The sequence below is a fragment of the Capsicum annuum genome, chromosome 4, assembly GCF_002878395.1.
Source record: "Capsicum annuum cultivar UCD-10X-F1 chromosome 4, UCD10Xv1.1, whole genome shotgun sequence".
Taxonomy (NCBI): Eukaryota; Viridiplantae; Streptophyta; class Magnoliopsida; order Solanales; family Solanaceae; genus Capsicum; species Capsicum annuum.
In genome coordinates, this window is record NC_061114.1 from 10,740,131 (window position 1) to 10,755,534 (window position 15,404).

At 35.7% G+C, this 15,404-nt stretch overlaps 1 protein-coding gene across 3 annotated transcripts; it reads right to left on the reverse strand.

The window, feature by feature from the left end:
• Positions 1–51: 51 nt before the first annotated feature.
• On the reverse strand, positions 52–4,994 carry LOC107868295 (probable LRR receptor-like serine/threonine-protein kinase At3g47570). 3 transcript variants are annotated; one of them, XM_016714952.2, is made up of 3 exons: positions 2,901–4,396; positions 666–2,618; positions 111–563 (listed from the first exon to the last, which is right to left on the reverse strand). In XM_016714952.2, exons 2-3 carry the CDS (start codon positions 1,595–1,597, stop codon positions 527–529), a joined length of 969 nt encoding a protein of 322 aa, XP_016570438.1. In that variant the 5' UTR covers positions 1,598–2,618; positions 2,901–4,396; the 3' UTR covers positions 111–526. The 3 variants fall into 3 exon arrangements, 2 of the variants coding, with proteins under 2 accessions (XP_016570438.1, XP_016570437.2); XR_007054408.1 differs by having other exon boundaries at positions 52–1,107; positions 2,901–4,994; XM_016714951.2 differs by having other exon boundaries at positions 111–2,618; positions 2,901–4,380.
• Between the last annotated feature and the right edge of the window lie 10,410 nt (positions 4,995–15,404).

A 15,404-nucleotide genomic window follows, 5' to 3' on the forward strand; every position in this document is an offset into this window, starting at 1 on the left:
TTGTTCTTATATTTGTTGTTGATTGTGTTCCATCATTTTGTAACATTAATGTTAAGAGGAAATAGTAAAAGATTTATTGCAACCAACTAGCATTTCTGAAAACAGAATCATGCAAAAGGCAAGTGCTTAAAAAAAAAATAGAAGCAATCTTCACATGAATCAATCAATTTAGCAAACATTTGCAACAAACAGAGTGATTTGAAACAAGAGATTCCGAGAACAAGCTCAGCATGCAAGAAGTTGAATCTTGATTTTCTGTAGCATCCCGACAACATCTTTCATGTTTGTCCTTCTTGCCGGAGATTCAGCACAACAATCTAATGCAAGATTCATGATTGAAGCCACAACATCTAGCTCCTTCTGCAAGTGATTACCCGTCGGTGTTACCAAGTTGATATCTATGACGTCCATTACAGCCTCTGGGAGTGAATTACTCACCCATTTCTTCAAGCTAAGATCGCCCTCAAACTCATTAGGCTTTCTCCTAGTAAGCGTTTCCAGCAACATGACCCCATAACTGTAGACATCACACTTTGTTGACACTAGTCCATCCAGTCCATACTCTACAGTCAAACAATACATTTAAATATGCAATATGCTTTCTAGGTGGGAAAAAAAGAAAGGGATAATCAGCAAAACTAAGAGACGTTCCTGGCGCAATATACCCCAATGTTTCTAAGATTTTAGTGTACAAATCACCCTGATCTTCACCAAGCAGTTTTGAGATGCCAAAGTCGCTGAGGCGGGCAGCCATATCTTCATCCAGCAAGACGTTACTAGGCTTCACATCACAGTGAATCACAGGCAACGAGCACCCATGGTGAAGATATTCCAAAGCACATGCCACATCTATCATTATGCTTTGTCTCTGCTTGGTGTCAAGGAAGTAGTTGTACGAATACAGATACTTCTCAAGACTTCCATTAGGCATATACTCAAGCACTAAAGCTTTGAAATCAAGATTGGAACAACTAGTATTGACTTTAACGAGATTCCTATGGCGAAGGCTGCACAAAACTTCACATTCAGTATCAAAACTCTTGAATGCCGCATCCAGTTGCAGGTTGAACACTTTAACTGCAATGGCAGTTCCACTTCTGAGAATACCTTTGTAAACAGAGCCAAAAATTCCAGAACCAATCAGATTACTCTCACTAAGCGCATCAGTTGCTTGGATCAATTCATAGTATGAAATTCTTTCTCTTGTTATGGAAGACAATGAATCAGCTTGTTGAGGAGCTCTTTTACCTTTTCTATACCTTATCCAGAAAAAAATAAAGGTTCTAGGAACAACTACTAGTGCAATTCCCAGCAAAAGAAAAAGAACTAGTAATTTTTTCCTACTAGATCTATGCTTTGAAGAAGTGGGGCATGGCGGGACACTAAATCTTGAAGAACCACACAATGCTTCATTGTGGATGAAAAACTGACTCGAGAGGTTCTGGAAAGGACCTCCCGAGGGTATTTCACCATAGAATTTGTTGACAGAAACATTGAAATACTTCAAGTTTTGAAGTTTCTCCAAAGACTTAGGAATGATTCCAGATATATTGTTATATGAAAGGTCTAGGAATTCCAAACCTACCATGTTGCTCATTGAGTCCGGTATAGCTCCTTGCAACCTGTTGTGTCTCAAAGTAAGGTTTGCCAAACTCTGCAATCCTCCAATTTCTCTTGGAATTCTTTTTTAAAATTGATTCATTGACAGATCTATCAGTGTCGCAGCCTTTAGATTTCCAATTTCTGGAGGTAAAGAACCTACCATGTTGTTTGATGATAAGTCAAGAACCACTAGATCTTGAAGGTTCCCTAAGCTTGGTAGTATATTGGAACTCAATTTGTTGGAACCCAGATGTATCTCCCTAAGGGAAGTAATATTCCCTAAACAATTAGGAAGAGATCCTGAAAGTTGATTTTGACCCAAGTAAATTTCCCCAAAACGCTGCAGTTTACATATATGATCTCCAACAAATCCTGTTAATTCGTTGTTACTCAAGTCGAAGCGCTGAAGGTTTCTCAAGTTGCCAAATTGTTTCCAGAAAGATCAAGGAATAATAAGCTGCTTAAGTTCCCAACTTCATTTTGAATTCGCCCTTGGATTTTACAACTGATGGCGATAAATTTTCTAAGAGATGTAGAAAGGTTCCCTATGGAGGCTGTTAACATGCCATTTAGAGGGTTAAAAGATATATCAAGAACTGTTAAATTTCTACAATTGGCTAAGGAAGTCAGGAAGCTTAATGCTGAATCGCTGGTGAAATTGTTTCCCGGTAAATTTAGTAACTGTAGATGAGTCAAATATCCAAGTGAGTTGGGAATCAAGCTAGTGAGTTTGTTTTCTGAAAGTTCTAGATTATTAAGTTTTGAACAATTGGAGATGGAATGAGGAATAGTCCCAACAAGATTGGTTAAGTTGTGCAGATAAAGCACTTCAATGTGGGGTAAGATAGAACACATGTTTGGTGGGAGGCTTCCTGATAGATTGTTGACTGAAAGATCAATTATTCTCAGCCCTGATATGTTGAAGATCTCCATATCAAGTGAACCACTAAAACTATTAATCCCAAGAACAAGTTTCTTCAACTCAACTAGATTGCTTCTCTCTTTGGGTATTTCACCTGGAAACACATATAGTGGATTACTAATGAGTTTAAATAGTTGGTTTTATCTATTTTTGCTAAGATATAAGAATTGAGCCTTGTTTAAATTGTCAATCTCCCATGGTAGAATCCACTAAGATTTTAGAATTTTATATTGTTGGTGATACGAAAGTATTAAAAGAAAAAAGAAAAAAATTAAGTATAGATGATAAATATATTTGATACCTCAATTAATTCAATAACTGAAATTATCCGTGTAATAAATAAAATTCTGAAGCAATTCAGAAGATAAAAACATACCTGTGAAATGGTTATATGAGAGTTCTAATATCTGCAAGTTACTCAATCTTCCAATTTACTATGTATTGGTCCATCAAACTCATTTTCTGATGAAGACAATAGTTGAAGTTGGGAACAATTTGATAAGCTTGTAGGCATATGACCATGAAGCTTGTTTGCGGATAGATAAAGCTCTTGGAGTATTTGGAGACCATTGCATAAACTATTGGGGAGATTTCCGGATAAGCTATTGTAGGTAAATGCAATGATTTTAATCCTAGAAATATTGAAAATTGTGAATGGTATAGACCCCGTAAGTTGATTATCTTGTAAATTGTGAAGATTGCCGATCCCTTCTGGGATGTTTCCTTGAAGTGAATTAAGAGTTATATCTAAAGTCTCCAACCTCTAGGCATTCGAGAGTGACAGAGGAATGGAACCTATGAGCTTGTTGCCCCTTAACTTTAGTTCTCTAAGGTTTATGAGACTTCCAATCACTTTTGGGATTTAACCCTCTACAGAATTGAAATTCAGATTCAAAGTCTCAAGTGTGGATATATTAGAAAATGAAGAAGGGATGGAACTAGTGAAACTATTATTCCTAAGATTTAGAACTTGAAGTTGGTGTAAAATCCCAAACCAAGAAGGAACCTCCCCACTGAAGCTGTTGAAACTTAAATCAAGAAACTTAAGCCGACGCAAGCGTGCCATTTCTTGAGGCAAATTTCCATGGAAATTGTTGCTTCCCAAGTCAAGAGAAACAAGAAATGAGAGGTTTCCAAATTCACGAGGAATCTTGCCAGTAAGAGCCATGTTAGAAAGATTCAAAGATTTCACTCGTTGGTGACGAGAACCACAAGTGACTCCAACCCAATGACAAACAGAAACAGCGGGAGACCAGTTTTCATCCAAGAAGTTAGAGGGGTCGGAAATGATTTGAGATTTTAAGGACGAAAGAGCTAATTGATCAGTGGTAACGTTGGTTTGAGTCATGGCTGAACTAGCCAGAAGCAACAAGAGTGTTAAGAGAAAAAATGTGAAGACTTTCTCCATTATTGCATAAATTTGTAGGTAGGCTCCATAACATGTGATTTTGAGACTTCAAATAGCAATGAAGTCTCCCTTTTGGTCTTCATGATTTTGAAAAAAAATACTTTTCCTCATTCATTCTGTTATATTTAGTGGCAGAATTAAAATTTTTATCAAAAAAATTCAAAATATAAAGAAGTAAACTCATAAAAAAATCAAAGAGTATCGTTATGTAATATATACATAAAAAATATTTTTACATACCTACACAATGTATTTTTTAGATGAATATGTGACTCCGCCATTGGTCATATCAATTTTAATTTCAACAAGTCTTGCACGTTTCAATCAGCCATAGACTTGTGCAAGTCAACCAAGTCTTGCTTTATTTTATCTAGATTTGAATTGTGTGGTGCAAACATGGTATGCCATATTCCTCTAATAGGTTAATTTTATTTATTAACTTATAATATATGTTCGAGAATATGTTTACATGATTTGCATATTTTATATGTTTATAATATAATCCTTTGATCTCTGGTTAGGAAAGAACCCGTAGACTTTTACATGGGATGGGATGGTAATAAAAGGAACTTTTAATTATAGTTTATAATTTGTTTGAAATTTTGACTTGTTTTAGAGTATGTTTTTATGAACTTTATTTTTTATAAAAGAATACACAACATTAAGAGCCGACTTGGATAGGATTAAATTCTGATCAAAACAACTTTTAATCTCTTTTTTAGCATTTTTAAGTGTATGATAAAATTAAAAAGTGCAAAGAAAAACTAATTAAAAAAAGTAGAAAGTGTGAAGCAGGGCACCCCTACCTTTTTACTTCTTAGATTAAAATTCTTTAAGGTTTGACAAAAATATTTATCTTTTTGTCCCTTATATTTTCCTCTAATTCCAATGATATATACCATAAACTTGTAGCCCATAAATATATTATTTTTCTCCTTTTTTTTCGCTTCTGTTCGTCTCTTTCCTTCAATTTCCTCTTATCTTTCTCCTTTGTTTTTAGCAAATTCATCATTACATCGGAAGTTTGCTCAAAAATTTTATTTTAGAATTAAAAATTATAAATAATTCACGTTATTTATGGTGTTAACAACTTTAAGGACATTTAAGTTATTTTGACAATAAAAAAGTGTTTAACATCACTTGTTTACCAAACACATCAACAACTTTTTTTCAGTGTCAACACTTCTATCCAAACACTTATATACTTAATTTATATGCACTTATTTTAAGTTTTTAATCACTTAAGCTAAAAAAATTATTTTTTTAATCCTATCCCAACGGGCTCTAATTTGTATTGGCTACTATCATTTTAGAGAATTTTTCTGGTTATGTGGGCCTCAAATACTTGACAAAATTGGAGAAGACCAAAAATACATCAACTCTTTATAAACGTACATTTGGTGGCAAAGTTATTCCTCTAATCAGTCCAAACACTCTCCAAGTTGCCTTCTACAAAAGTTCTATGTGGCTAATTCTTTTCCTACATTACGTTTGATGTGTATTATGTCACATAAGACGTGTTTTCCACACTCATGCATTACAAGCACGACTGGACCATGATGCTTGATTGAGTCAAGAGGGTCTACTTCTGGAGATATTTGGTGAGTTGCTTGGCTAATATGTAACGCCATACTGCTATGTTGGCTATGTTGTTTTGTGAAGGCATATTTATGTACTCTTTATTGATGTTATGACAAACTCGACTATTGATATTATCACTGATTGATTGTCTTATCCACATCCGATTGGTATCGACAAGCGTCAGATATTCTACTAAATGGACAAATATATCCTCGTACTATGATAAATGGTACGTATATATCATCCGTCACACATTAGGTACACATATGCCGCTACCGTTAATGAAATGATACGTATATGTCCCTCACATTAACGGTAGAGACATATGTCAAGAAGTGTCAATATGTAATATATGCATTAAAAAATATATTTTTACCTAGCTACTTAATGTATATTTTCAACGAAGATATGGTTCCACCACTGGTCATATCAATTCTAATTTCACCAAGTCTTGCCCGTTTCAATTAGAATTGTAAATATGGTTCATAAATTCCCCCTTTATTTTCTTCAGAATTATTTTTACATGATTAAGATAGTTTAGGGAGAAAGGTCCGAAATATACCTAAGCTTTATCAAAATTAATTCGTTGTAACACGTCTTAACTTTGCGGAGGCCCTATCACCCTCTAGTTATTTTTTACCGTATTTCTGTGGCATATATTTGCTATCTAGACCACTGTATATGAATACACACTGCGCGTATAAGGGTCTAAAGTGATCTAGTTAAGCATATATATCTACAGAAATACGGTAAAATATTATTTAGGGGATCATAGGACCTCCATAAAGTTAAAGCGTGTTACAGTAAATTTCGTCAAAATTTAGATATATTTTTTGGACCTTTTTCCCGATAGTTTATATAACTGATCATAACATGTTTATAATCCATTTATCTCTATCGAGGACAGAATCTGTAGACTTTTACATTCTAGTTACTTTTTGTAGAAGTTAATTTAGCTCATTTTAAAATGAGATGGTAGTATAAATGGAGCTTTTAATTATGGTTTGTAATTTATTTGCAATTTTTACTTGTTTGAGGGTATGTTTTTGAGAATTTTTTTTTTATTAAAAGAATATATAACATTAATTTGTATTGGCTGCCATTATTTTAGAAAATTTTTCAGGTTCTGTGGGCCTCAAAGATTTGATAAAATTGGAGAAGACCAAAAATACACAAGTTTTTATAAATGTACATTTGGTGGAAAAGTTATTGCTCTAATCAATCCAGACACTCCCTTAAGTTGCCTTCTACTAAAGTTATGTACACTAAAATAGTCTATAATTGATTCTAGTCACTTATTTTTTAGGATATATATATATATACACACACACACATACACACACACATATATATATGAAAAACTATTTACATTCTCGATCAAAGATAACGCAGTAAGCAAATTATTTTATCGTAGTTTAATATCTCGACGGGACTATTTACTTTTAATTTTTGGGATGTTTTTACATTTTTTAAAATTCTAAATAAGTACACAACATGTAGAGCATGTTTGGATTATCTTATTTTAAATGTTTTAAGACAAAATAGCTTTCAAACATTTTATTTGTGAACTTTTCTTAAGTATCGGTGTTTTCTAGACATTTTCTATCTCTTTTATTTTAATTGTTTTCTAGTTAGTTTAAAATGGAGGATTCTCTTGTTATCTCGACATTTTATTTTTCTCCACAAGTTTTCAAAATGGCATAATTGTTGTTATTTCATCATTGTCGGCCTATGATGTCTATTGCATAATCTGAAACGCCATACTCCTTGTATCATTTACTTTTCAATAAGAATTATAATATAGTGATTTACTTTTAAATTGAATTATAATATAGTGCGAAAATTCACCTATCATTCGACTCTTCAGTTACTTGGTTTTCTATATTTCATTTTTAGGATACGTGGGCCCTGCACCTGTAATTATGGGGACCAAATTATTCCTCTAGTTTATCCAAACTCCATAGACATTTGCAATTCAAGCAAGTCTTGCTTTCATTTTCTCTACAACTGTCAGATGAAAAGTATACAGATATATCTAAAAACAGTTACTCCCTCAATACATCTTTACTTGTTCACAATACAAAAAATAGATGTTCTACAATACTTGTCCAGTGGGGGTTGAAGCCGAGACTAATCCGAATTTATGCCATGCAAGGCCCATTAAAGGGGTTTTCATATCCAGTATGCGAACTTGAGACCTGTAATTAAAAGAGGACTTATATGATCCATCCCACCACAAACCTTGACGGTAATTAACTTTTACTTGTTTTAGAGATGTTTTAATAATTTTTTATTATTAAAAAGATCACAACATTAATTTTTATTGGTTGTTGTCATTTAGCTCTTCAGTTAATTGGTTCCCTAACTTATGTGGGCCTCGAACACTTGACCAACTTGCAACCGTAGTAATGGTGACAAAATTATTTCTTTAATAGGTCCAAACTCCAAATACTTTTGCAAGACGGCATGTCAATTCTCATTCAAATGACACTTCCATTTTCTCATTCAAGCAATCAAAAATATGTAATTGGAATCAACCAAGTCTTGCAAACCGTAATTGTGGTGGCATGTTTATTCCGGGTGGTTCTATTTTGAAGTTCGATTGTTCACCATGCTCAATGACCAAGATAATCAATCAAAAAATCTGAATGAGTGTACTTTGATTTGATTTGATGAATCGAGAAAATCGTTGTAGAACAATCTCAGAACATTTGGAAGAACAACTGCTAGGCTCTCACAATGGATGTAACAGAATTATATTCCGCTTTTATGACAAAACCTAATTATGTGTCACGCTAAAAAATAAATTGTAAAATAAATCATTTATTTGGAAGAAAATTCAGAATGCATTAGTTTTTTCGTAATATGTACAACAACAACAACGACGACATACCCAAGGGCCAAGGGGCCACCCATCCTATTCTAGTTCAAACACGCTTAACTCCAGAATTCTGATGACTATTTTGCATTTTTGTTTGTTTAACTTTTTCTATTAATATGGCAGCCATAGTCACCTTTGATGATTGAAAACTTGATGAAGAAGGAAGCACATCGTTTGGATAGTACTGGACCATTTATATAAGGTATTGAGAAGCCTAAAGGGCATCCCGCCTCATTATTTGTAATAACTTCATTTCTTCCTCTTTGATACAAGAGAGACCAAGAAGACACGAAACATACACCAAAACAGTCCACAAGTTTGAAGAACCGAGGACCCCTTTGGTGACCACTCTCGGATTCTCTACCAACAACAAGAATACAAGATATAATGGTGTATTTGACACCAAAACAGCCAACCCAAACTAATGTAACAACAAGAAGAAGATGAACAACACAATAAGATTTCAACAATAGAACGATTACAAGGTTACACAACAAGAACACTACTAACGGTTACAACAAAATAAAGATAGAAAGATAGACCAATGGAGGTATAATCTTAAGAACCCAAGAACATATGACACTCTTGGACCCTTAACACTACACACTACAATCACCTATCTCTTACAATTGACACAAGAGAGGCGTCCACCACCCAAGCACCAATGTATCAAGCAATGCAACATACAAGTGATTCCACACTTGTATATGGCCCTAGTTACGATTTTAGGACTCTCGCCCTCTAAGAGGAGTGTTCTCTCAATATCATTAAGCAACTAAAGAAATAAACCCTACAATGTTCTATTTATACTATATTACAATAATAGATAAAATGACAAAAGGGCCCTTTAGTGACTAGTCTACAAAAATACTCAAAAGTGTCATCATCATGATCAAACTTGTATCATCCTCTCCATCTTGAGAGGAATTTAACTACAAATTCACAGGCTCACCTCTTTTACAAAGGCACTTCACAATCTCCTTCTTGCGGCCACACATCTTCTCCATACTCCTCATTTTGCACTTCGGCTTCTTCTTGCTCTCCATCTTGCGGTTTGCCATCATTCTTAACCAATTCAATGCCCACCTCTTCTCCAAGATAGTACAATCTACTCTCCCTTAGGTTTATATTCCTTCGGTTTGGGCACTCATTAGCCTTGTGCCCCCACCCTTGACACTTGAAGCATTGAAACCCCTTGGGATTGGAAGTAGAATTCAATTTACCTTCATATCTTGGAGGATGTTTTTGGACAGCCTTGGTGGCCTCAGGTTGGGCAGCCATGAATGAGTTCTCTTTGAGCTCCCTCCCAACCTCTAAAGCCGCGTGGAAGATGCCATCTATGGTGTCGAATTTGTAAAGCATCATGCGAGTGGAGATGTCCTTGTTTAACCCAACCTTGAAGTGCAGCCTTGAAGTGCACAATGTCATGACTTACTTGCTCGCCTCGGTGGTCAAGTTTCAACATAAATTGTTGAAATTCATCGTAGAAAGCCATGACACTCTTGATCCCTTGCCTCAAATTGTACAATTTGGCAAGGAGCTCATGCCTATAAGTCTCGGGCAAGTACCTTTGCCGCATAAGGTTCTTCAATCGAAACCAAGGAGGAGGTTGTCCCCCAATCATCTCATTCCCAAACCATTTAACATACTCCCACCATGTATTAGCATACCCTTCGAAGTGAGCTATAGCATAGCAACTTTTCTTTTCTTCGGTAAGATCATTAAGTTGGAAGATCTTGTCACAAGACAACTCTCATGCAAGGTAGGCTTCGGAATCACTCTCACCTTTGAAAACGGGAAAGCTCACTTTGATGGAATTGAGACCTACATCTCGATTTGAAAACCCCATGTAGTTTAGAAAAACCCCACGTACCTTAGATTATTTAGTTTGAAAGATGGAACCCGGATCTTGATCCTTTTCTTGAAATTCTTGATCTTAGGGATGAGTTCTTGATCTATGGGGAAAGGACTAGGGTTGGATTTTTGAGAGGAATTGATTAGTTTTTGATGTATTTTGCCCAAATACTGATTTTATTTCGTGTTGTGGCTGAGGTGAGATGAGGGAAAGGACGAAAATACCCCTAAGGAAACAAAAAAGATCGCAGCAGTCCCTCGGTTGACAGGCTGACATGCTGAAGTAAAATAGGCATAACATTTGACTCCGACATTGGATTTGGACGAAATAAATTTCGTTGGAAAGAAAACTCAAAGACCTTTCATTTGATATATAGCAGGACACCCAGTTCATTATATAAGAGAAGTTATGGTCGACGAAATTTGACCCAAGTTGAAGTGTCTACTAAAACTTAATCGATGGAATTGTTTTCAACTCGTCATAGAGTTAGGGGATTCTTGTGACCTCAATTCATATTCAAAGGTTTTCCCACATATAGGAGTGATCACCACACATATATTAACGAGTAATAATTTATTTTGGGTCTATACGCGTAGGAACGATGGTCTAAATTTTAGCCCGAAAGTACGGGGTGTTACATTATCTCCCCCTTGGGGTCATTCGTCCCCGAATGATGGGTAGGGACTTTTGAAGCTCTAAAAGTGTAGAATAAAGAACGTAACATCGCATTGAACATTTTTTCTCAACAAAATATGCGAAGGCAGTTAAAAAGATTCATGATAACCCCTAGGGATACGTGTAAGCACGAAACATGAGCTAATGAAGCTTGATGTCGACATGATCTTGGCATGTGTCTTGCAGCACATGATCAAAACATTGTAAGATATGAATTTTTATAAGAATCCTCGGCCTGATAAAGATTGGTACAAGGCATGAGATGAGATTCTCGCGGGACATAAGAATTGAAGCATTCTCCATCTTACAATACACAACGAAAAGACTTAAACATTAGAGACACTACTTGTCTACACCACAAACAAAAATTTACGTGCTTCATCATTTCCAACTTACAATTCTCCCAATACACATCTAATCACACGAGTTTTAGTCCCACTGTATAATACTTCCATGTTGAAGCCCAACTCAGAGAAAAGAGGTGCTAACACAACCACCTCAACGACCTAGGGAGCTCCTTGTAATTTCCTTTAACTGCTGAGTATCAAGCTGCAGCAGCCTTTATTTGCGCATACCAGAAAATGCATCAGTGTTGATGCAGTCCACCTTCATTGGTTTACCACGTGATTCTATTAAGGAAGAGTTTTTATTAGAATCATAAAGGAGATCTTACGAGGCTGAGGTTGCCTAGATGGATCATTTTGGCGTGACAGCCTTATTTTCCTCATTATGTAGGCACATTCCTGTAAGTACTCCTTTGTTGCCGGATGATGGAAGATTCTTGGTGGCTTATCTTTGGCTGTACAAAACCTAAGTCTCAGGCCTTGGAATCATATCTGAACCTATTTTTTTTATCAGAACATTTAATGAGTCCTTGTAATTCCACAATCTACTCTTTTCAGGATACTTAGTTGAATCTTGGCGTATAATTTCACGTCCCATATCTCTAACTAATGGGTGCATCTCTCACATAATAATCTGACCGGGCTGATCCCAAAGACTATTGGCGAGATGATTTCACTCAAGTCATTGGATCTCACTTACAACCAATTATCAGGTGAAATTCCAATGACATTGGCAACGTTGGATTTTCTCGCGTATCTCAACTTGTCTTACAACAATTTGAACGAACGGATTCCTACCCATCCACATTTTGACACTCTACATCCAGACGGAACAGCATATATCAGAAACAGATACTTATGTGGTTCTCCTGATGGGATGAACTGCAGTAAAATTGGACCCTCTACCACTGAAACAACAGAGAACAGATACGACTAAGAAATTGTCCTTTTTATTGCAGTAATATTCTCGGGCTTTGTAGCAGGAATATCTGGTGTATTTCTGCTGTTGTACTTGATAGATGACAATTGGAGGAATAGGTATTGGAGAGCAGTAGACAAAATTGTGTTGAAAATAGTGAACTGTAAACCATGACATGTATATATATACACACTAAGTTTCTGCAATTGAATAGAACTAGCAATGACAGCAGTCTTTTGAGTCCGATTTCGCTATGCACTTCTACCAATGACTGTTGTGGTGGAGCGGCAAGTACTCCTACCAATGATATTTATTCAAAATATAATTTAATAATATAAATATTGTTTTACAAAATCGCGTACTATGACTCGACATACACGTGCAACAAACGTGCCGAGAAACTAGTATCACAAAAAGCAATAGCTATACACTTGTAGAAGGCATGGAGATGACAAAAATAGTATTCAACACCAATGGAATATAGAATGACAGATAACTTTGTCAAAGTCAAAACCAGCTCATTTTTCAAATTATATCTTAAAACCAATGGAATAATTTAGTTCAAGGGGTATAAGTAGAACAGGTACAAATATGTTATATTTGACAATCTAGGATATTTTTCATCATCTTGAAATCATTTGGTTAAAGAAAGTTTTCCTTATATTTGCTACTCTATTTTACCCTTTTTTGCTCGTTGGTGGTTGCTATGAAGGAGAAAGAGCAGCTCTATTGAGCTTCAAATCCTTGCTGACTGATCCATCTAATCAGTTATCTTCATGGAAGGGCGAAAACTGTTGCAATGGAAAGGAATCAAGTGCTCGAGTTCAGGTCATGTTGCAGTTGTCAATCTCCGGAATCCTAATCCAGATGAAGTCCTAATCAATGTCAATAAGGAAGTTGTTTCAGATTCTAACAACGCGTCCGATTTTTTCCTTAAAGGTACTATATCTCCATTGCTCTTCACTCTTGATCATATCCAACATCTCGACCTGAGTTTCAACAACTTCATTTCTCAAAGTTACCTGCTGAGATATCGAACTTAACAAAGTTGACATAGTCAAATTCCATGTTTCAAGATTCCATCACCACACAATTCTCAAATCTTACATCTTTAAGGTCTCTTGATCTTTTGTGTGCTAATTTAGTACCTGATTCGTCTTCTATTACTGTTAGCTTGACATTACCGCCAAAGTTAGGTTCTGGCTCACTGTTATCTTTTATAAGCTATGGTTATTTGTCTAGTCCAAATCTAAGGTGGTTAGAAGGACTCCGACGTCTCAGATATCTAGTATTGACAGGTGTTGATCTATCAAAGTCCTCGGAATCATTTCATTGGGCTAAACCAATATCAAGTCTTTCAAATCTCATGTCACTCCAATTGTCCAACTGCAACATTTCAGGAAGAATTCCGACAGCGCAATTACTTAATATTACTAGTCTTTCTACTCTAGAAATGAGTTCTAACGTTCTAACATCCTCGATACCTGATATTTTATCGAACCTCACAATCCTCTCAGCTCTTGATTTTTGTGGAAACGATGTAGACGGTCATATCCCTTATCTTCCTCAACTCGAAAAACTTTCTGTTTCTAGCAATCCTGCTATGACCATAGATCTTGTTACAATGTTTTCAGTCCCATGGTCAAAGTTTAACATATCTTGACATAAGCTTCACTCGGGTAGGTGGAACGGTTCCTCCTTCTTTAAGCAACTCAACTTCATTAACTGTTCCCTTAGCTAATGGATGCTCGATCCAAGTGTTAATACCTTCTTCCATTACAAAGCTTAAGAAATTACGTATATTGATGCTTAATGACAACATCACAGGCCAGCTTCCTGTATCCATGTCCAGTTTGACAAGCCTTCAATACTTATTTATGTTCCAGAATGGGTTACGAGGGTATATTCCTACTTCGATTTGTCAGATCCTCTCACTGGAGTACCTGAATATAGAATGGAACGAGCTAACAGGACGCCTTCCCTCGTGCATACTTCAGCTTCCTAAGATTTCGTATCTTTCTGTTCAGAAGAATAATCTGAATGGTAACATGCCACTGTCTTTGTTCCAAAAGTCTAGATTGGATCAAATTAGCTTCGGAGTTAGTGGATTGTCAGTGGAAATCGATGATCAAGATCAATCCTTTGTGCAAACTTTCCAAATTTCTCCATACTACAAGATTCAAGAATTAAATCTAGGTACACAAAACATTTATACACATAAAACTCTATTTAGCAACGTGCTATCAGGGGTTCAACTTATTCCCATATACTCATGTTCTTATCCACATAATGATTCAACCACAATTCCTCGTTTTATCACTAGTCCTCATGTACACATATACCTCACGATTACCACTTAAACTTTTCATATATCATCAACCTAGGCCATTTCGCACATCACATCAAGCCTGCTAATTTCTCCACAAAACATGCATCATTAATCTTAAGCTACTATTCTTACCACCACGTTCTACATTTAAAGTTCAAGCCTATAGTCTAGCAACAACCATGTACCACCGATGAAGCATGCAACATATTATACTAGTCCGTCAAATTGGAAAATCAACTCAAAATACTTCATTTCATTTAACTACTACCTACAATCACAACCCCTCCATGACATCACTATTACAGCTCAAAATATACTACATACCTTCTCACATGAAGTACTAGTTTACAACCACTAAAGAAAAGAAGGTCAAGAAGGTAAGGTCACATAATAAACATGGTCAACCTTAATCTTATATTATAACCCATTACAATCTTATCAACATATTCTAATTTCTCATATCATATTTACTTACCCATTCATACATCAAAATGACCTTCAAAATTCAATAAACAATAATGAGTCTTTTCCTACAACTTATTAACTAATCTGTTCCTTCTCCATTTACAACCTATAACTGATTTCTATACCCACAACAACTATCCATTCTGAGATCCTTCCCTATTTGAATAGGTAATAATCACGGCCAAACACTTCCTTTATCGAATACCTTACAATCTACAAATATTACACAAAGTCACCCTCACTCTGACTTCTAACCTTGTGACTTCATATCACCAACTTCTTGGCCCAATCTCACTACCAATAGGTCATGACACTTTAACATATACTACTACTCGGGTGAAAATACAGTTCCAACATTCTGCTACACAGCATTCCCAGCAACAAGAATTTTGAAAGGGTATGAATACACTTAATACCTCAGGC

Excerpts from the sequence above, each read along its gene's own strand:
- LOC107868295 (XM_016714951.2), bottom strand. The coding sequence starts at position 1,597 with ATGAGCAACATGGTAGGTTTGGAATTCCTAGACCTTTCATATAACAAT.